Genomic DNA, 23,260 nt, shown 5'->3' with positions numbered 1-23,260 from the left:
TCATTGCTGTCACATGACTCACTGCAACTTTTATATTATAATAAAGTACCTCCTGTTGTAAAATATGAGGATATTAGAAGTCACCTCCATGACCTGTATAAAAGCATTCGGCCTTGTACCTTTATATGATCATGGAACCCCTCGGGGGCTTAAAATATCCCTATATGTTACAATAGGGGGCACTTTATTCACTATATATTATAAGGAACTCCTCGGGGGCTTAAAATATCCCTATATGTTACAATAGGGGGCACTTTATTCACTATATATTATAAGGAACTCCTCGGGGGCTTAAAATATCCCTATATGTTACAATAGGGGGCACTTTATTCACTATATATTATAAGGAACTCCTCTGGGACTTATAATATCCCTATATGTTACAATAGGGGGCACTTTATTCACTATATATTATAAGGAACTTCTTGGGGGCTTATAATATCCCTATATGTTACAATAGGGGGCACTTTATTCACTATATATTATAAGGAACTTCTTGGGGGCTTATAATATCCCTATATGTTACAATAGGGGGCACTTTATTCACTATATATAAGGAACCCCTCGGGGGCTTATAATATCCCTATATGTTACAATAGGGGGCACTTTATTCACTATATATTATAAGGAACCCCTCGGGGGCTTATAATATCCCTATATGTTACAATAGGGGGCACTTTATTCACTATATATTATAAGGAACTCCTCGGGGACTTATAATATCCCTATATGTTACAGTAGGGGGCACTTTATTCACTATATATTATAAGGAACTCCTCTGTGACTTATAATATCCCTATATGTTACAATAGGGGGCACTTTATTCACTATATATTATAAGGAACCCCTCGGGGGCTTATAATATCCCTATATGTTACAATAGGGGGCACTTTATTCACTATATATTATAAGGAACCCCTCGGGGGCTTATAATATCCCTATATGTTACAATAGGGGGTACTTTATTCACTATATATTATAAGGAACCCCTCGGGGGCTTATAATATCCCTATATGTTACAATAGGGGGTACTTTATTCGCTATATATTATAAGGAACCCCTCTGTGACTTATAATATCCCTATATGTTACAATAGGGGGCACTTTATTCACTATATATTATAAGGAACCCCTCGGGGACTTATAATATCCCTATATGTTACAATAGGGGGCACTTTATTCACTATATATTATAAGGAACTCCTCGGGGACTTATAATATCCCTATATGTTACAATAGGGGGCACTTTATTCACTATATATTATAAGGAACCCCTCGGGGGCTTATAATATCCCTATATGTTACAATAGGGGGTACTTTATTCACTATATATTATAAGGAACCCCTCGGGGACTTATAATATCCCTATATGTTACAATAGGGGGCACTTTATTCACTATATATTATAAGGAACTCCTCGGGGACTTATAATATCCCTATATGTTACAATAGGGGGCACTTTATTCACTATATATTATAAGGAACCCCTCGGGGGCTTATAATATCCCTATATGTTACAATAGGGGGCACTTTATTCACTATATATTATAAGGAACCCCTCGGGGGCTTATAATATCCCTATATGTTACAATAGGGGGTACTTTATTCACTATATATAATACCCCTGAGAAAATTCTGCCCAGACACCCCCCCGCCCCCACTGACCCAAGGGTGCCGGACCGGATGCACCTACTGCTCCAGTACTAGACCCCCCACATACCTGACTTCCCAAAATCCATCATCTTGGTCCCTGGAGTGGATTCCCAAAACATCCCCTGGATTCCCATAAACACAGAAGTCCAGTGTTAAGAAAACATGGGTTGCGAGTTCTAGATGCATCATGCTCTAGAACAGCCGCAAGTCCGAGGCCAGCAGCCTGTCCTGAGTAAGGCTCAGTGGAAACAGGAAGGGGAAATAGAATTCTGGGAGTAAATGAACCCCACCCCCCTTGCAGAAAGGAATCCTTATGATCACACAAAGTGCAGTTCTAGGAGACTCATAGGGTTCCCTTGCCATTAATGGACTCCCACAGCTGCGCCCCCTGCTGGTCAGTGCAACCAACACAGACAGAGGAGAGCCCCAAATATTCCCATATATCCCCCCCCCCCTCCCCCAGGAGACCAAAGCCAAATCCAGGATCCTTTCTCATTTATTTCGGCTCAGCAGGTAGAAATGGTAAAATTTCCGGCCAAATTTTAAATTATATTTACAAACTTCTTTAAAAAAAAAAAAAAAATTCTTACATTTACATAAAGTTCGTGTCACAATTAAAAACCCATAAAATTGTCTGTGAGAGTCCAAATCCTTGAGTTCTAGGCAGTCGCCATGTTGGGAAGTGGCCTGTTGGGCTCGTGCAGAGGTAACGCGCAGATAACGCTCCGGAACCACTGGTTTTTCCAGAATAACGTCCCGGTTTTGATGTTTCAAGTATAATGTTCCGGTTCTGCCCTTTGGGAATATCGTTCCGGTACCATAGTTCCCAGGGTGATGTTTGAGAATAATGTTCCGGGTTCTGCCCTTTTAGGAATATCATTCCGGTACCATAGTTCCCAGGGTGATGTGTGAGGTTAATGTTCCGGTTCTGCCCTTTAGGAATACAGTTCCGGTACCATAGTTCCCAGGGTGATGTTTGAGAATAATGTTCCGGTTCTGCCCTTTAGGAATACAGTTCCGGTACCATAGTTCCCAGGGTGACGTGTGAGGATAATGTTCCGGTTCTGCCCTTTAGGAATACAGTTCCGGTACCATAGTTCCCAGGGTGACGTGTGAGGATAATGTTCCGGTTCTGCCCTTTAGGAATACAGTTCCGGTACCATAGTTCCCAGGGTGATGTTTGAGAATAATGTTCCGGGTTCTGCCCTTTTAGGAATATCATTCCGGTACCATAGTTCCCAGGGTGATGTTTGAGAATAATGTTCCGGGTTCTGCCCTTTAGGAATACAGTTCCGGTACCATAGTTCCCAGGGTGATGTGTGAGGATAATGTTCCGGTTCTGCCCTTTAGGAATACAGTTCCGGTACCATAGTTCCCAGGGTGATGTGTGAGGATAATGTTCCGGTTCTGCCCTTTAGGAATACAGTTCCGGTACCATAGTTCCCAGGGTGATGATTGAGAATAATGTTCCGGGTTCTGCCCTTTTAGGAATATCATTCCGGTACCATAGTTCCCAGGGTGATGTGTGAGGTTAATGTTCCGGTTCTGCCCTTTAGGAATACAGTTCCGGTACCATAGTTCCCAGGGTGATGTGTGAGGATAATGTTCCGGTACCATAGTTCCCAGGGTGACGTGTGAGGTTAATGTTCCGGTTCTGCCCTTTAGGAATATCATTCCGGTACCATAGTTCCCAGGGTGACGTGTGAGGATAATGTTCCGGTTCTGCCCTTTAGGAATACAGTTCCGGTACCATAGTTCCCAGGGTGATGTTTGAGAATAATGTTCCGGGTTCTGCCCTTTTAGGAATATCATTCCGGTACCATAGTTCCCAGGGTGATGTTTGAGAATAATGTTCCGGGTTCTGCCCTTTAGGAATACAGTTCCGGTACCATAGTTCCCAGGGTGATGTGTGAGGATAATGTTCCGGTTCTGCCCTTTAGGAATACAGTTCCGGTACCATAGTTCCCAGGGTGATGTGTGAGGATAATGTTCCGGTTCTGCCCTTTAGGAATACAGTTCCGGTACCATAGTTCCCAGGGTGATGATTGAGAATAATGTTCCGGGTTCTGCCCTTTTAGGAATATCATTCCGGTACCATAGTTCCCAGGGTGATGTGTGAGGTTAATGTTCCGGTTCTGCCCTTTAGGAATACAGTTCCGGTACCATAGTTCCCAGGGTGATGTGTGAGGATAATGTTCCGGTACCATAGTTCCCAGGGTGATGTGTGAGGATAATGTTCCGGTTCTGCCCTTTAGGAATATCATTCCGGTACCATAGTTCCCAGGGTGACGTGTGAGGTTAATGTTCCGGTTCTGCCCTTTAGGAATATCGTTCCGGTACCATAGTTCCCAGGGTGACGTGTGAGGTTAATGTTCCGGTTCTGCCCTTTAGGAATATCGTTCCGGTACCATAGTTCCCAGGGTGATGTTTGAGAATAATGTTCCGGGTTCTGCCCTTTAGGAATACAGTTCCGGTACCATAGTTCCCAGGGTGATGTGTGAGGATAATGTTCCGGGTTCTGCCCTTTTAGGAATATCATTCCGGTACCATAGTTCCCAGGGTGATGTGTGAGGTTAATGTTCCGGTTCTGCCCTTTAGGAATACAGTTCCGGTACCATAGTTCCCAGGGTGATGTGTGAGGATAATGTTCCGGTACCATAGTTTCCAGGTTGACGTGTGAGGTTAATGTTCCGGATTAGCCCCGGGGGGGGGCAGTAATTCTGCATAGAGTGAGCGTCGGCGACAGTACAAACAAACCAGAGATTCCGGCTCCGTGAGTGGAGAGAGAGTTTCAGCACGAGGACTTGGCACCGGTCAGTATTGCTTGGGCCACGGGGGCCACTGGGCCAGTAGCCACTAGGAACAGGGCAAGTGCTGTTTGAGGAGTTCGCGGGTGGGCTGAGGTATTCTGTCAGGGAAGCGCACCTGAAACTCCACGATTAGGTCTCCCCTCTGATTGGGCACTTTAGGGAAGGGCAGCCCCTCGCCCCGCAGCCGCTTCACCGCGCCAGGCTTGATGACATCACTACAGGGCAGCGGGATGACCCGCCCATCGATGGTGGGAATGTTCACAGTGCAGCCACACAGGGCCTGGGGGGGGGGAGAAAGGGGACACATCAGGTTATAGGGCCAATCATTAATGTTATACACAGCCAACATATCCGCAGCGCCGGCCCTTTAATTCCCCCCCCCATGTATATAGGAGCCTGGTGTCCCTGACCCAGTTTGTCTGACAGAACCTGATTTATGGGTTTGTTTAACCCCTCGGGAGCAGCTGCAGTTTGTCCTTTACTCTCACCTACGGCTGTACTCCAGGAACAACTCCATCTCTCCGCTGCCCCCCCATACACCCCCAATTCTCTGCACCGCTGCCCCCCCATACACCCCCAATTCTCTGCACCGCTGCCCCCCCATACACCCCCAATTCTCTGCACCGCTGCCCCCCCATACACCCCCAATTCTCTGCACCGCTGCCCCCCCCATACACCCCCAATTCTCTGCACCGCTGCCCCCCCCATACACCCCCAATTCTCTGCACCGCTGCCCCCCCCATACACCCCCAATTCTCTGCACCGCTGCCCCCCCATACACCCCCAATTCTCTGCACCGCTGCCCCCCCATACACCCCCAATTCTCTGCACCGCTGCCCCCCCATACACCCCCAATTCTCTGCACCGCTGCCCCCCCATACACCCCCAATTCTCTGCACCGCTGCCCCCCCATACACCCCCAATTCTCTGCACCGCTGCCCCCCCATACACCCCCAATTCTCTGCACTGCTGCCCCCCACTGCTTCTGAGAATTGGGGGTGTATGGGGGGGGCAGCGGTGTATGGGGGGCAGCAGTGCAGAGAATTGGGGGTGTATGGGGGGCAGCGGTGCAGAGAATTGGGGGTATATGGGGGGCAGCGGTGCAGAGAATTGGGGGTGTATGGGGGGGCAGCGGTGCAGAGAATTGGGGGTGTATGGGGGGGCAGCGGTGCAGAGAATTGGGGGTATATGGGGGGGCAGCGGTGCAGAGAACTGGGGGTGTATGGGGGGCAGCGGTGCAGAGAATTGGGGTATATGGGGGGGCAGCAGTGCAGAGAATTGGGGGTGTATGGGGGGCAGCGGTGCAGAGAATTGGGGGTGTATGGGGGGGCAGCGGTGCAGAGAATTGGGGGTATATGGGGGGCAGCAGTGCAGAGAATTGGGGGTGTATGGGGGGGCAGCGGTGCAGAGAATTGGGGGTGTATGGGGGGGCAGCGGATCGCTCGCTTTGCTAGAGATGAGTTGTTCCTGGAGTACAGCCGTAGGTGAGAGTAAAGGACAAACTGCAGCTGCTCCCGAGGGGTTAAACAAACCCATAAATCAGGTTCTGTCAGACAAACTGGGTCAGGGACACAAAGACCAATTGCAAACTGTCTCGGAATTTTACCCTCTACTCAAAGGCGAACATCCCCTTTAAGCAGGGAGGGCAGGAGGGCCCCCGGCACCACAGGGGCCACAATAAGCTACAAACGTGACATTATGTGCCCTACAGGCCCCAGTATATCAGTATATAGGGAAGGGGATTATTGGGGCTGCGCATCTATTTAATACGTCCCCCTCTGATTGGGGCCCCTGTGTGGGAATGCTATTGGGTGGGTGCTATTGGGTGGGTGCCAGAGACACCTTGTCACTAGTGCCGACACCCAGGGGGGCTGACAGAGCCGCGGCTATTCCTGGAAAGGAACCAGGCAGCTAAATATGGCAAAGGAGCCGGGTCCCCCTCACCCACTCCCTGGGCACGGAGCTCACTCCACCCTTGTCTGGGCTGGAGAGGGTTAAAGGCAGCCAATGGGTTAATAGAGATGCTACGTTTACTCGCAAACTACAAATCCCAGCATTCTTAGCAAGATACTGCTACACAACCTAGCCATTTGCCACTGGGCAATCTATCCAAGCCCCATTAAGCCCACCCTATGCCCTCTGCTCAGCCCCCCCAGAAACACCCCCAAAACCCCCGGAAGGTGTGCTTTAGGGATTCTGACCCCCCCCCCCCCCCCCCCCCAAAGAACAGTGAGGGAAGATCCATCCCAGGATTCCTGAAGCCGACGGTTTTGCAATCCGTGTTTGTTTTCCTGCTCTGCCATTGGCCGGCCCGGGGCAGCTGTGGGCTCTGGTTACAGACCCTGATCTTAACCCTCCTAGGGTCCCCATTGGTCAATATCCCACTGTTGCAATATCTGCTGTAATAACACTGGGACTGTGAGCTTTACTTGCCCTTTAACCCTGAATATCCACTCAGGCTGCTGGGATATGTAGTTGGGCTGCGGTACAAGACCTACTCCATGAAATTGCCCCCCCTGCTGCAGCATTTGCCCCATGCAAAAAGGGCAGGTCTGTTGCTTTAAAGGCAGGAAGGGCACGGGGGGGGGGGTGCAGGAGGGAGAGGGGGGGCCCAAGCGCAGAACTGAATCCCCTGCAGCTCTGGGTAAAAATACACCTTGCTTTTAATAGCTCATATGGACATTCTCCAGCAGATGGGGGAGGAAAGGTCATAGAGAGGAGAGGCGGCAGGTAGAGAGGGGGGGCGCTCTATACGGAGCTGCATTCTCCTCTGTGGCCCTTACATGGCTCTGCAGAAGGCAGACTTGGGACTGCAGGGGCCCAGACTGTTTTGCTTTTACAGGAGGTCAGGACCTTGGAACCTGATCCAAACCGACAATGTTGTCCCTGTAATGCCCCCCCCCCCATGGATCATCGGACTCCCCCACAGTATTAACCATATCTGCTCCCCAGGACAGCTCTCCAAGATGAAAGCCCACCTTGTGCCACTGCCCTTGGGCTACGGACAACTTGCCTGCACCAGTATAACCAGTACAGATGTACCACTGCCCTTGGGCTACGGACAACTTGCCTGCGCCAGTATAACCAGTACAGATGTACCACTGCCCTTGGGCTACGGACAACTTGCCTGCGCCAGTATAACCAGTACAGATGTGCCACTGCCCTTGGGCTACGGACAACTTGCCTGCGCCAGTATAACCAGTACAGATGTGCCACTGCCCTTGGGCTATGGACAACTTGCCTGCGCCAGTATAACCAATACAGATGTGCTACTGCCCTTGGGCTATGGACAACTTGCCTGCGCCAGTATAACCAATACAGATGTGCCACTGCCCTTGGACTATGGACAACTTGCCTGCACCAGTATAACCAATTATATATATATATATATATATATATATATATATATGTATAACCACTTACCTCTTTCAAGGTGATCTTGGCCGTGTACACGATGTTGGACCCATCGCGCTTGAAGAGGGCGTGGGGCTTGTCCTTGAGTAGGAACACAATGTCCGCCGGGATGTTTTCGGAGGTGGCGTCTCCCTCCTTTGGGAAGGTGATCTTGGTCCCCTCCTTCCAGCCCTTCTTGATGACCACATTAAGGATCTTGTCCTCCGTTCTCACCGTTCGGCCATCTGGGTTCAAGCGCCGCCGCGTGATCTTCATGCGCTTGGTGCAGCCGTGGTAAATCTCCTCCAGCGACACCTTCAGCTCGTGCACCACGGGCGGGTCCTGCACCTTGCGCCGAGAGTGCAGCTGGTCCTGGTGTCGCTTGTGGAACCCATTCACGCCGCTGAAACCGAACCGGCCAAATCCCCCAAACAGGTCGTCCTCGTCTTCATTGATATCCATGTCTTCGTGGTCAAACCCGTTCGACATCCGGGAGCGGCTCGAACCGAAGAAGATATCGAAGGGATTGGATCCGCCGAAGAAAGACGCGAATGTGGCGTGGGGGTCGCCGTGAAAGGTGTAATGGAAAGAACTGCCGGTGTTACCAGTAGATCCGCCGCCTGTCTTCAGCCCTGGGCAACGGGGAAACAAGATGGAGGATTAAAGAGGCGATGTAATTGGACACCACAGCATGAACAGAGCATATCCTCTCTGATCCCCCCATTGTAAGCAGCAGTCCTGCCCTGCTTTATGGCTGAGATTCTAGCTATCTGTATAACAGAGCATTCTGTCACAGTGGCACAGATCCTATCTGATCCCCCCATTGTAAGCAGCAGTCCTGCCCTGCTTTATGGCTGAGATTCTAGCTATCTGTATAACAGAGCATTCTGTCACAGTGGCACAGATCCTATCTGATCCCCCCCCATTGTAAGCAGCAGTCCTGCCCTGCTTTATGGCTGAGATTCTAGCTATCTGTATAACAGAGCATTCTGTCACAGTGGCACAGATCCTATCTGATCCCCCCCCATTGTAAGCAGCAGTCCTGCCCTGCTTTATGGCTGAGATTCTAGCTATCTGTATAACAGAGCATTCTGTCACAGTGGCACAGATCCTATCTGATCCCCCCCATTGTAAGCAGCAGTCCTGCCCTGCTTTATGGCTGAGATTCTAGCTATCTGTATAACAGAGCATTCTGTCACAGTGGCACAGATCCTATCCCCCCCCCCCATTGTAAGCAGCAGTCCTGCCCTGCTTTATGGCTGAGATTCTAGCTATCTGTATAACAGAGCATTCTGTCACAGTGGTACAAATCCTATCTGATCCCCCCATTGTAAGCAGCAGTCCTGCCCTGCTTTATGGCTGAGATTCTAGCTATCTGTATAACAGAGCATTCTGTCACAGTGGCACAGATCCTATCTGATCCCCCCATTGTAAGCAGCAGTCCTGCCCTGCTTTATGGCTGAGATTCTAGCTATCTGTATAACAGAGCATTCTGTCACAGTGGCACAGATCCTATCTGATCCCCCCCCCATTGTAAGCAGCAGTCCTGCCCTGCTTTATGGCTGAGATTCTAGCTATCTGTATAACAGAGCATTCTGTCACAGTGGCACAGATCCTATCTGATCCCCCCCCCCCCATTGTAAGCAGCAGTCCTGCCCTGCTTTATGGCTGAGATTCTAGCTATCTGTATAACAGAGCATTCTGTCACAGTGGCACAGATCCTATCTGATCCCCCCATTGTAAGCAGCAGTCCTGCCCTGCTTTATGGCTGAGATTCTAGCTATCTGTATAACAGAGCATTCTGTCACAGTGGCACAGATCCTATCTGATCCCCCCATTGTAAGCAGCAGTCCTGCCCTGCTTTATGGCTGAGATTCTAGCTATCTGTATAACAGAGCATTCTGTCACAGTGGCACAGATCCTATCTGATCCCCCCATTGTAAGCAGCAGTCCTGCCCTGCTTTATGGCTGAGATTCTAGCTATCTGTATAAGTAGAAATTATGGACTTTGAGTGCATCTGAATATAGAGACGCTGTAATAATTGCCTTTAATGGCTGGTACCGGATCCTCGGGTTAAATTCTGATCCATTTCCTAGAATGTATCTGTGCACACAGAGTGCAGCCCATGTATCCTGTGAGCGTGCCAAGGGCTATTCTCTGTAATCTGCACTGACAGCTTTGGGACAGGGCACAGACTGCCCCCCCAGTATAAACAGCCCGGCCGTTCTGTACAAATAAGTCCTTAGTGATCCAGTTTAGCAGCCGCTGCCCAGTTATTAATAACTAAGTGCTGCTCTTTCCCTGCTACAGGCGAGACACAATGGTCCCAGTAACTGCTGCACCTCAAGGGCCACTTTATATACACAGGGAAGGAATGATCTGGGCACACAATAAGCTGTACCCCCATACTGTACTGTCTAAGGGAAACACTATGGCACCCCCTACCCATATGTATAAATACAAATATACAGAGAAGGAATGTTCTGGGCACACAATAAGCTGTACCCCCATACTGTACTGTCTAAGGGAAACACTATGGCACCCCCTACCCATATGTATAAATACAAATATACAGAGAGGGAATGTTCTGGGCACACAATAAGCTGTACCCCCATACTGTACTGTCTAAGGGAAACACTATGGCACCTCCCTACCCATATGTATAAATACAAATATACAGAGAGGGAATGTTCTGGGCACACAATAAGCTGTACCCCCATACTGTACTGTCTAAGGGAAACACTATGGCACCCCCTACCCATATGTATAAATACAAATATACAGAGAGGGAATGTTCTGGGCACACAATAAGCTGTACCCCCATACTGTACTGTCTAAGGGAAACACTATGGCACCTCCCTACCCATATGTATAAATACAAATATACAGAGAAGGAATGTTCTGGGCACACAATAAGCTGTACCCCCATACTGTACTGTCTAAGGGAAACACTATGGCACCTCCTACCCATATGTATAAATACAAATATACAGAGAAGGAATGTTCTGGGCACACAATAAGCTGTACCCCCATACTGTACTGTCTAAGGGAAACACTATGGCACCTCCTACCCATATGTATAAATACAAATATACAGAGAAGGAATGTTCTGGGCACACAATAAGCTGTACCCCCATACTGTACTGTCTAAGGGAAACACTATGGCACCCCCTACCCATATGTATAAATACAAATATACAGAGAGGGAATGTTCTGGGCACACAAGCTGTACCCCCATACTGTACTGTCTAAGGGAAACACTATGGCACCCCCTACCCATATGTATAAATACAAATATACAGAGAAGGAATGTTCTGGGCACACAATAAGCTGTACCCCCATACTGTACTGTCTAAGGGAAACACTATGGCACCTCCTACCCATATGTATAAATACAAATATACAGGGAAGGAATGTTCTGGGCACACAAGCTGTACCCCCATACTGTACTGTCTAAGGGAAGCACTATGGCATCCCCTACCCATATGTATAAATACAAATATACAGAGAAGGAATGTTCTGGGCACACAATAAGCTGTACCCCCATACTGTACTGTCTAAGGGAAACACTATGGCACCTCCTACCCATATGTATAAATACAAATATACAGAGAAGGAATGTTCTGGGCACACAATAAGCTATAAAAGTGTACCCAGAGCATTCCTGTAAGGCAAACAGCATGGCCGCCCTACCTCTCTCTATAAACACAAACATACAGGTACATGTGGGCCCACACAGAGTTACGTTCTCACCTTCCTCCCCATACTGGTCGTACACAGCCCTTTTCTTGGGGTCACTCAGGACATCATAGGCCTCTGCGATCTCCTTAAACTTATCCTCGGCGTTGGCATCCTTGTTCTTGTCCGGGTGGTATTTCAGCGCCATCTTGCGGTACGCCTTCTTGATCTCATCCTCGTTGGCGCCAGAGGCGAGTCCCAGGATCTTGTAGTAATCCTTCCCCATGTCCAACGTGTGGGGTTTCTGGTCAAGAATCCTTGTCCCTGGGGTAAGAAGAAGGTTTGCAGTGAGCGGCCCAAACGTTTACCCAGTTACAGTTCAACCGGCACCACAAACAACAGTAACAGAATGGGGCAGGAATAGCCCCAACCGGACACAATACAACGAGAGTGATATTGAGACAATTTGCAATTGGTCTTCATTGTTTATTATTTGTAGTTTTTTATTTATTTGAGTTTTTGTTCAGCAGCTCTGCAGTTTGGTGTTTCAGCAGCTATCTGGTTGCTAGGGGTCGAATAACCTTAGCAACCAGGAAGTGGTTTGGATTAGAAACTGGTATATGAATAGGGGAGGGGCTGAATAGAAAGATAAGGAATAAAAAGTAACAATAAAACTGGAGCCTCACAGAGCAATAGGGTTTGGCTGCCGGGGTCAGTGACCCCCATTTGAAAGCTGCAAAGAGTCAGGAGAAGAAGGGAAATAATTAAAAAGAAACTATAAAATAATAATGAAGACCAATTGAACAGTTGCTTAGAAGTGGCCATTCTATAACTTACTAAAAGATAACTTAAACTAAAGTCAATTATTTACCACAGTGTGGCGAGGCGAAGACTGAACATGGCCCTGTATATATAATAATAATAAAGGCAGCCCTACATGTAGAGTTTAGTTTGTGAGACTGTAAAGGAGTAGTAGTTACACGGACGGAGGAGACTGAACATGGCCCTGTATATATAATAATAAAGGCAGCCCTACATGTAGAGTTTAGTTTGTGAGACTGTAAAGGAGTAGTAGTTACACGGACGGAGGAGACTGAACATGGCCCTGTATATATAATAATAATAAAGGCAGCCCTACATATAGAGTTTAGTTTGTGAGACTGTAAAGGAGTAGTAGTTACACGGACAGAGGAGACTGAACATGGCCCTGTATATATAATAATAATAAAGGCAGCCCTACATATAGAGTTTAGTTTGTGAGACTGTAAAGGAGTAGTAGTTACACGGACGGAGGAGACTGAACATGGCCCTGTATATATAATAATAATAAAGGTAGCCCTACATGTAGAGTTTAGTTTGTGAGACTGTAAAGGAGTAGTAGTTACACGGACGGAGGAGACTGAACATGGCCCTGTATATATAATAATAATAAAGGCAGCCCTACATGTAGAGTTTAGTTTGTGAGACTGTAAAGGAGTAGTAGTTACACGGACGGAGGAGACTGAACATGGCCCTGTATATATAATAATAAAGGCAGCCCTACATGTAGAGTTTAGTTTGTGAGACTGTAAAGGAGTAGTAGTTACACGGACGGAGGAGACTGAACATGGCCCTGTATATATAATAATAATAAAGGCAGCCCTACATATAGAGTTTAGTTTGTGAGACTGTAAAGGAGTAGTAGTTACACGGACGGAGGAGACTGAACATGGCCCTGTATATATAATAATAAAGGCAGCCCTACATGTAGAGTTTAGTTTGTGAGACTGTAAAGGAGTAGTAGTTACACGGACATGCCTGGCCACCCACAGATTAACAGAGAGGGCGCTAACTACCAGCCATTACTGGTGATGTGATTGGACAACGGGTTCTGAGCTTGCCCTGTGGGTCCCCACTAGTGACTCTGTGGGAAGGTAAGTGCTCTCCGGGGAGACTTAATAATTACTTAATAATCAATTAATAATTACTTTCATCCAATGAGAGCGCTCCATTCTGCAGGGGCTCATAGTGTGGGATCAGTAATGGGCTCCGGGTTCTAATGGGGTCGGATGTGACTGCCCTGTCTCGGGGTCAGTATTAGCTGTCTCTCTCGCTAGAGACCGCCCAGTCTCACATACAACTCATCGGCTTGTGGTGGTTTATTAAGTAAAGGGGGACTCATTGGTCTGCTGAACTTAATAACGACCAATCACTTTCTTCTAATCATAAGACTCACGTGAGTGAAGGGCCATCAACTTTTTATACCCCCCCCAGGGGGCAGGGGAAATAATCAGCCAATCAGAGTTTCCGTTGAAAGAACAGCGCCCCCAAATAGGAGCAAATGGATGAATAATTCGCCCCGTACGCTATATTACATCACCCATTGGTTTACTTGCCCTTTACATGTTAACGTTTTACTCACACAAACACAACAGCACGTGCGTAACAGACCCCCCCATATATATACCTACCCCCAAAATGAGCAGAGAGGATCCCTAAGCTGATACCGACTCTGAAAAACGTGGTTCTGCGCTTTTCGGCGGTGCCGTCGCCAATGGACTTGATAAAGAACTCGTTGCCGACTTTTTGCCGTTTTTCACACTTGAACATGACTTTGAGGCCTGCGGGCTCCGCCGGTCCCCCCCACAGAACTGAGTCGCTTGCTTTCTATTCGGACATCTGATAGGAGAGACAGCGGCTCAGGCAGAGATTGGGGGGCGCGGGGTTTACGGAATGGCGCTGGAGATATGGGGGGGGGGGGGGGTATGAAAATGGTGGAAATGACCAGAACGAGAAGACGACAACGGGTCAAGGAACAGAGAAGAATATTCCTGTGCCAACTGGAAGGTTAATTTCCCCTTTAACGAGTAGGGTCCGGGCGATTGGTGGAAGGTTCCAATGATACCATAATAGTTATAGGGCTCGGACACAGGTTGATACTATTGCGACTGTGTAAGCAGCCTCTGGAAGTGGGGAAAGCAATGAATGGAAAAGGGATGAGCGGTGACGCAGGATGAACGGAAAGAAACGAGGGCCTACAACTCCCAGCATCCCCTGACAGCCACCCGGGGAAATGCTGGGGGCTGGAACGTGTCAGGATCCCTGTGCCACTCTACGTTCCTGCTGGGGCAACAAAACACCCACTGAGAATATTATTACTGGGGAACAGGCCAAATACACCTGTGGTGTTTGCTCTGAAGAGCTTACACTCTAGGGAACAGCCTAGGAACAGGCCAAATACACCTGTGGTGTTTGCTCTGAAGAGCTTACACTCTAGGGAACAGCCTAGGAACAGGCCAAATACACCTGTGGTGTTTGCTCTGAAGAGCTTACACTCTAGGGAACAGCCTAGGAACAGGCCAAATACACCTGTGGTGTTTGCTCTGAAGAGCTTACACTCTAGGGGGAATAGGCCAAATACACCTGTGGTGTTTGCTCTGAAGAGCTTACACTCTAGGGAACAGCCTAGGAACAGGCCAAATACACCTGTGGTGTTTGCTCTGAAGAGCTTACACTCTGGGGGGGAACAGCCTAGGAACAGGCCAAATACACCTGTGGTGTTTGCTCTGAAGAGCTTACACTCTGGGGGGAACAGCCTAGGAACAGGCCAAATACACCTGTGGTGTTTGCTCTGAAGAGCTTACACTCTAGGGGGAACAGCCTAGGAACAGGCCAAATACACCTGTGGTGTTTGCTCTGAAGAGCTTACACTCTAGGGGGAACAGCCTAGGAACAGGCCAAATACACCTGTGGTGTTTGCTCTGAAGAGCTTACACTCTGGGGGGGAACAGCCTAGGAACAGGCCAAATACACCTGTGGTGTTTGCTCTGAAGAGCTTACACTCTAGGGGGAACAGCCTAGGAACAGGCCAAATACACCTGTGGTGTTTGCTCTGAAGAGCTTACACTCTGGGGGGGAACAGCCTAGGAACAGGCCAAATACACCTGTGGTGTTTGCTCTGAAGAGCTTACACTCTAAGGAACAGCCTAGGAACAGGCCAAATACACCTGTGGTGTTTGCTCTGAAGAGCTTACACTCTAGGGAACAGCCTAGGAACAGGCCAAATACACCTGTGGTGTTTGCTCTGAAGAGCTTACACTCTAAGGAACAGCCTAGGAACAGGCCAAATACACCTGTGGTGTTTGCTCTGAAGAGCTTACACTCTGGGGGGAACAGCCTAGGAACAGGCCAAATACACCTGTGGTGTTTGCTCTGAAGAGCTTACACTCTAGGGAACAGCCTAGGAACAGGCCAAATACACCTGTGGTGTTTGCTCTGAAGAGCTTACACTCTAAGGAACAGCCTAGGAACAGGCCAAATACACCTGTGGTGTTTGCTCTGAAGACCTTACACTCTGCGGGGAACAGCCTAGGAACAGGCCAAATACACCTGTGGTGTTTGCTCTGAAGAGCTTACACTCTAGGGAACAGCCTAGGAACAGGCCAAATACACCTGCGGTGTTTGCTCTGAAGAGCTTACACTCTAGGGAACAGCCTAGGAACAGGCCAAATACACCTGTGGTGTTTGCTCTGAAGAGCTTACACTCTAGGGAACAGCCTAGGAACAGGCCAAATACACCTGTGGTGTTGCTCTGAAGAGCTTACACTCTAGGGGTAACAGGCCAAATACACCTGTGGTGTTTGCTCTGAAGAGCTTACACTCTAGGGGTAACAGGCCAAATACACCTGTGGTGTTTGCTCTGAAGAGCTTACACTCTAAACCTGGCTGGGAATTTGTATTGGTTCCTCCATTTATGTTACTAACGACCAGGCTTCTCGTCTCTGCCTGTAGCCTTTAATAATAAAACACATTTACAAATAGAAGACTAAAGTTGGGCAGAACTTGCCTGCAACCTATTGGCTTGTGTATGGGGGACAAACAATCCCATTGGCTGCTTCATTAGTGTTCAATGTAATTCAATCACTAGCCCAATGGCCCAGTCATTTGCCCAGCCCAATCAGACCCACCAGTCTGATATTCATATTTATATCCCCCCCCCCCGGCCATTTCAATGGTACAATCTGCCGAGCACAAAGGGGCAGGAGGATTTGCCCACGGTGCACAATCCGGGGGATTCTAGAAGGAAAGGGCAAGCTCAGCAGATGGGTTTTATTGTTCTGGGGGGGCGCCAGGCGGGGGGATCGGATTCTGCTCAGCACTGGGGTTTTATGAAGAGGTTAAAAGTGAAAGCGACAAGGTGCAAATTGTTGGCTATAGGTCACCGTGTAACTATGAGCCGCCCTGGGGGGTGTTAATGGGTCGCTTGCACACACGGCTGCCCCCAGTTCCTGCCCAATCAGCACAGCTGGCACATACAGAGTGAGGCCCACGTGCCCTGCTCACAGGGCTGGAACCCCACACAAACATGGGGAGACCGTACACAGAACAAACGTACCAATTTTATTAACCGTTTACATTCAGGGAGGGTGGCGCCACACTTTGCATTGCATTCCCCGCCCCTTTGGGGGTCAGTAAAACCGGCTGGTACTTCCCAGTCAAATCCTGTGAACAGTGGCACTGAAAGAGTTAAATGCCTAGTAGCTGCTGTATATGCTCAGACAGCACGGGGGCCTCAATATAAAGGGAAGGGCGTATGGGGGGGGGCCCGTGTGACGACAAGTCTTATTGTCCCCGCGTGTCACTGGGAACGTTCTGTGCCAGAGCCAAGTGTGTGGGAGGCAGAATGGAACGGAACTGCTCCAAGTCATCGGGGAAACCTCCCCCTGTCATTCCCGTACCTTCCTCTGCGCCCCCCAATTACCTTCCCATCAAGGCCAACTCAAAGGCACCAGCTGGGGGGGGCACACAAGCAATTTACTGAAGAGCTGAACACTCTGTCGGTAACTACCGACCCCCCTCCATGCCCTTTATCCATAAAACTGGGCACATACAGCTTGGCATCACTAGGAAAGCGCCACCTAGTGGCACACACAGTGATACCGACCTTATACAGAATTAAGCAATCGTCCCTTGCCTTAAGGTAAATAAGCAGAATGTGTCATATTTCCCCTTTAATATGCTTAGCGAATAGAGTTGCTGGCTACTCCCCGGCCGCACTGACAGTCCAAGCCAATGAGTTCAGACATTCCAGGCATGCCTGGACCATGTGTCGGCCAGCTGGGAGCCCTCCTGCCCTACGGTGGGGCCATAAGGAACGAGCCGCTCCAGCTGCTCTGGAGAGATCTCTATTTATATCATGGCAGGGAATACAGGGGGGGCAGGAAGAGGAAATGACTTTTGTTAACTGCCCTCCGAGCTCATCGCATTGCTTGCGGCTGATTGGACGGGTCCCCGAGGAGGCCGGGACTCATCTGCCCAAGAACAGATATAATTAGGCCCATGAATCAACCTGCGGCGAGAAACTGACGACTTTGAGAAATTCCATGAAGGAGAAGGTGAATCAAGAATATACCCCCAGTAAAGGGGACGGGGGGGGGGGCATCAGGGGATTTGGGTAGGTCAGGTGTGTGATTGGGCGTTTCGGAAAAGCAGGACCTTGTATTGGTTTGGATTGGGCTGTGATATCTGGGAATCCTAAATACACTGTCACTAGCAATCATGTACTGCTCATATGTTTGCTTTCCCGTAGGCCAGAGATCCCGAGTCTGTGGGTTCCCGTAGGCCAGAGATCCCGAGTCTGTGGGTTCCCGTAGGCCAGAGATCCCGAGTCTGTGGGTTCCCGTAGGCCAGAGATCCCGAGTCTGTGGGTTCCCGTAGGCCAGAGATCCCGAGTCTGTGGGTTCCCGTTGGCCAGAGATCCCGAGTCTGTGGGTTCCCGTAGGCCAGAGATCCCGAGTCTGTGGGTTCCCGTAGGCCAGAGATCCCGAGTCTGTGGGTTCCCGTAGGCCAGAGATCCGAGTCTGTGGGTTCCCGTAGGCCAGAGATCCCCGAGTCTGTGGGTTCCCGTAGGCCAGAGATCCCGAGTCTGTGGGTTCCCGTAGGCCAGAGATCCCGAGTCTGTGGGTTCCCGTAGGCCAGAGATCCCGAGTCTGTGGGTTCCCGTAGGCCAGAGATCCCGAGTCTGTGGGTTCCCGTAGGCCAGAGATCCCGAGTCTGTGGGTTCCCGTAGGCCAGAGATCCCGAGTCTGTTGGGTTTCCCGTAGGCCAGAGATCCCGAGTCTGTGGGTTCCCGTAGGCCAGAGATCCCGAGTCTGTGGGTTCCCGTAGGCCAGAGATCCCGAGTCTGTGGTTCCCGTAGGCCAGAGATCCCGAGTCTGTGGGTTCCCGTAGGCCAGAGATCCCGAGTCTGTGGGTTCCCGTAGGCCAGAGATCCCGAGTCTGTGGGTTCCCGTAGGCCAGAGATCCCGAGTCTGTGGTTCCCGTAGGCCAGAGATCCCGAGTCTGTGGGTTCCCGTTGGCCAGAGATCCCGAGTCTGTGGGTTCCCGTAGGCCAGAGATCCCGAGTCTGTGGGTTCCCGTAGGCCAGAGATCCCGAGTCTGTGGGTTTCCCGTAGGCCAGAGATCCCGAGTCTGTGGGTTCCCGTAGGCCAGAGATCCCGAGTCTGTGGGTTCCCGTAGGCCAGAGATCCCGAGTCTGTGGGTTCCCGTAGGCCAGAGATTCCCGAGTCTGTGGGTTCCCGTAGGCCAGAGATCCCGAGTCTGTGGTTCCGTAGGATCCCGAGTCTGTGGGTTCCCGTAGGCCAGAGATCCCGAGTCTGTGGGTTCCCGTAGGCCAGAGATCCCGAGTCTGTGGGTTCCCGTAGGCCAGAGATCCCGAGTCTGTGGGTTCCCGTAGGCCAGAGATCCCGAGTCTGTGGGTTCCGTAGGCCAGAGATCCCGAGTCTGTGGGTTCCCGTAGGCCAGAGATCCCGAGTCTGTGGGTTCCCGTAGGCCAGAGATCCAGAGTCTGTGGGTTCCCGTAGGCCAGAGATTCCGAGTCTGTGGGTTCCCGTAGGCCAGAGATCCCGAGTCTGTGGGTTCCTAGGACCAATTGCAAACTCGCACAGATTACTCCCACCTGAAGTTCCTTTAAAGGTGAACTTGCCCTTTAACTGTATCTAATCCAAATACCTAAAATGAGTCAGTTTCCATGTGCCCAACCAATGAGTAATCAGATAGGGGGCGGAGCATGGGACAGGGCAGCTGTTGGCAGCCAATCGTGCCACACCCTGTGTAGATGAAGTGGGTCACTGGCCAATGTGCCACTCTGCCCAATACAACCTGCCCGCAGGCAAACACTACAGTTGGGCAAATGGACCGTGAGAGCCTTGGGAACGTTCTCTCTAATGGGGTTAAAAAAAGAGAAAAGGTATTTTTGCCTCTCAGCCCTCCTGCCCCATAACCCTGGTCAGGCAAGCCAATCAGTTGTCAGAGCATGATGGGAGCTGTAGTTCACCAATCAGCACTCCCAGCACAGTAGCACATATCACCTTCTTTTACACAGTACGGCAGCAGCTAGAATGGGGCGATCCAATAGGCTGCCGTCCATCACTAAACTACAACTCCCAGCATGCCCTATGTTAGAAAGGCTGATGGCCTCAAACAGTTTATTAGTTTCTGCTGGCAGTTGGGGAGATGAGGTTGAAGGGCAGCTAGAAGGTTGCAGATTGCTGGAGATCTCTGGTTAATCCCATGGGTGATCCCAATTGGGCCCAATGCCAGGACGACTTGGCCCCGGTGTGTGGCACTTACACGGGCAGAACCATCCGGTAGAACATTGAGCCCAGCTGGGGAGCTGCTGTAACCCAGACGGCGCCGGTTCCCTGCCACAATCTCATTAGAACCATCACACACAGACCCAATTCCGCTACGGTTCAACCTACTGCTAATGAGCTAAACGGGCCGAGGTTCTACAGAACCAAGTCCTGACGCTAAGGGGTTAATGAGTAAGAACACCATTCCCGCTCCACGGTCGGTTCCGCTGCCGTCACTAAGGGAAGGAATTCCACAGAGTCGGAATTCTCAGCACTTGTCTTGTCGGATCGACCCCCCCCGGCATTCCTGGGAATTCAGATGCCCCAGAGATTTCCCCCCCCTGTGCGGTGTGAATGGACTGTGCCACATCGGTGGCGTCTCCCGAGCTCCCTGCGCTTGGTACGTCCCCGATTTCTCTATCAATGAATCCGGCTCGGAAAGTCGCCGTCACGTTACCAGGATTGAACCCCTCGCTGAGGACAAAGCCGGGGAGCGGCGCCCCCAATCTCTGGGAGATGGACCCCCGGGACATCATTCTCTTTCAGTTCCAGAATAAAGGTGGGGGGCACTGGGGTCCCCCTGAGTCTGTCAGAGAACAGAACCTGCTTCTATACTTGTACATTGAAGGAAACCCGGGCGGGGGCACATTCACACGCCGTGACTACAACCCTGGGTGTTGGGTGTTGTAGTTCAACATCATCCGAAGAGCAGTAATGGCACATTCTCCGTGCCTGTGTGGGGGCCCGAGAGAAAGCTAGTCCCGTCCCCCAGGGGTGTCTATTCTATAGATACGACATGTTCTCACCATAGTTACACTTCAACCCTCTGCCCCCCCACAGGGGCAACAATAACTATAAGCACTAAGGTACCCACTCTTACTGATACAATAAATACCCCAACATTCCCAAATACCCCCTATAGATAGTGTCACTGATATAACTGCCCCTAACTATCTCACCAATGCCCCAAATACCCCCTATAGATACAGTACTACTGATATAACTGCCCCTAACTATCTCACCAATGCCCCAAATAGATAGTGCCACTGATATAACTGCCCCTAACTATCTCACCAATGCCCAAATACCCCCCTATAGATACAGTACTACTGATATAACTGCCCCTAACTATCTCACCAATTCCCCAAATACCCCCCTATAGATACAGTGCCACTGATATAGCTGCCCCTAACTATCTCACCAATGCCCCAAATACCCCCTATAGATACAGTGCCACTGATATAACTGCCCCTAACTATCTCACCAATGCCCAAATACCCCCTATAGATACAGTACTACTGATATAACTGCCCCTAACTATCTCACCAATGCCCAAATACCCCCTATAGATACAGTACTACTGATATAACTACCCCTAACTATCTCACCAATGCCCAAATACCCCCTATAGATACAGTACTACTGATATAACTGCCCCTAACTATCTCACCAATGCCCCAAATACCCCCTATAGATAGTGCCACTGATATAACTGCCCCTAACTATCTCACCAATGCCCAAATACCCCCTATAGATACAGTACTACTGATATAACTGCCCCTAACTATCTCACCAATGCCCCAAATACCCCCTATAGATAGTGCCACTGATATAACTGCCCCTAACTATCTCACCAATGCCCAAATACCCCCTATAGATACAGTACTACTGATATAACTGCCCCTAACTATCTCACCAATGCCCAAATACCCCCTATAGATACAGTACTACTGATATAACTGCCCCTAACTATCTCACCAATGCCCCAAATACCCCCTATAGATAGTGCCACTGATATAACTGCCCCTAACTATCTCACCAATGCCCAAATACCCCCCTATAGATACAGTACTACTGATATAACTGCCCCTAACTATCTCACCAATACCCCTAATACCCCCCTATAGATACAGTACTACTGATATAACTGCCCCTAACTATCTCACCAATGCCCCAAATACCCCCTATAGATACAGTACTACTGATATAACTGCCCCTAACTATCTCACCAATGCCCCAAATACCCCCCTATAGATACAGTACTACTGATATAACTGCCCCTAACTATCTCACCAATGCCCCAAATACCCCCTATAGATACAGTACTACTGATATAACTGCCCCTAACTATCTCACCAATGCCCCAAATACCCCCTATAGATACAGTACTACTGATATAACTGCCCCTAACTATCTCACCAATGCCCAAATACCCCCTATAGATACAGTACTACTGATATAACTGCCCCTAACTATCTCACCAATGCCCCTAATACCCCCCTATAGATACAGTACCACTGATATAACTGCCCCCCATACACATATATACCCCCACAGCACATTCATATCTGCGGTGTCCATCTGCCCTCACACCCCCATAGCCATTTACCCCCACCCACCTACCAATAACCCCCATGGGGGGCAATTCCATCCTACCCCTCCTAATCCCCGGTAGTACCATCCCCGGTAGTACCATCCCCGGTAGTAAAACCCACGGCACATCCCGGGGAACCGACTGACAAGAAGAAATAAGAAGAGCAGGAGTTGGACACGCCAGGAATGCCGGGTAATGATATGTGTATGAGCCGGCAATGAGCCGGGTGACTTTAGACACGACACACGCATGCGTAGAGCGCTGCTCCCTTACCCGTCGGCCGCCCGGCTTGTTCCTCAGCACCAAACTGAAGCGCTGGAGTGAGTGAGAGCCGGCAACTAGCGATCCCCGGCACGTCACCCCGGACACGCCCACCCCGCCTGACTCACCAGCCTTACCCCCTTTCCGTCTCTCCGATTGGCTGGCTGTGGCGGCGCGTCCACCAATCACGTTACGCTCACTACTGACTCGGCCCCTCCCGTGCGTGGGCGGGATTCCGTCCGTTTAATTCACAAAGCGCGTTACAGCGGCTCCTGATTGGCTGGGCGTGTGTGAGCCCTGATTGGTTCCCGGCAGTCGGGCCGCGGATTGGCCGGAGGATGCTGGGCGTCCCGCTGGAACCTTCTGGAAGGTGACGTCACCGGATAGCGGTTCTGACTTGGGCATGGGGCCCGCTGGCTTCCTGGGAGCCCTGAATGGCTGCTACTCCCGCTGTAACGATTGGCCGGCTGTGTATACTG

At 49.9% G+C, this 23,260-nt stretch overlaps 2 protein-coding genes across 3 annotated transcripts; both read right to left on the bottom strand.

Moving 5' to 3' along the window:
* Positions 1-2,130: 2,130 nt before the first annotated feature.
* Positions 2,131-3,655, bottom strand: LOC116408227. Its single transcript, XM_031894961.1, has 2 exons — positions 3,257-3,655; positions 2,131-3,050 (listed from the first exon to the last, which is right to left on the bottom strand). Exons 1-2 carry the CDS (start codon positions 3,462-3,464, stop codon positions 2,656-2,658), a joined length of 603 nt encoding a protein of 200 aa, XP_031750821.1. The 5' UTR covers positions 3,465-3,655; the 3' UTR covers positions 2,131-2,655.
* On the bottom strand, positions 2,131-22,901 carry dnajb5 (DnaJ heat shock protein family (Hsp40) member B5). 2 transcript variants are annotated; one of them, XM_012966469.3, is made up of 5 exons: positions 22,794-22,883; positions 13,985-14,192; positions 11,610-11,858; positions 7,886-8,487; positions 2,131-4,742 (listed from the first exon to the last, which is right to left on the bottom strand). In XM_012966469.3, exons 2-5 carry the CDS (start codon positions 14,121-14,123, stop codon positions 4,509-4,511), a joined length of 1,224 nt encoding a protein of 407 aa, XP_012821923.1. In that variant the 5' UTR covers positions 14,124-14,192; positions 22,794-22,883; the 3' UTR covers positions 2,131-4,508. The 2 variants fall into 2 exon arrangements, with proteins under 2 accessions (XP_012821923.1, XP_004910386.1); XM_004910329.4 differs by lacking the exon at positions 13,985-14,192 and having other exon boundaries at positions 22,794-22,901.
* Positions 22,902-23,260: the final 359 nt, after the last annotated feature.

Source organism: Xenopus tropicalis, chromosome 1, assembly GCF_000004195.4.
Source record: "Xenopus tropicalis strain Nigerian chromosome 1, UCB_Xtro_10.0, whole genome shotgun sequence".
Classification (NCBI taxonomy): Eukaryota; Metazoa; Chordata; class Amphibia; order Anura; family Pipidae; genus Xenopus; species Xenopus tropicalis.
The sequence above is the reverse complement of the archived record's forward strand: the minus strand, read 5'-3'. Positions and strand labels throughout refer to the sequence as shown.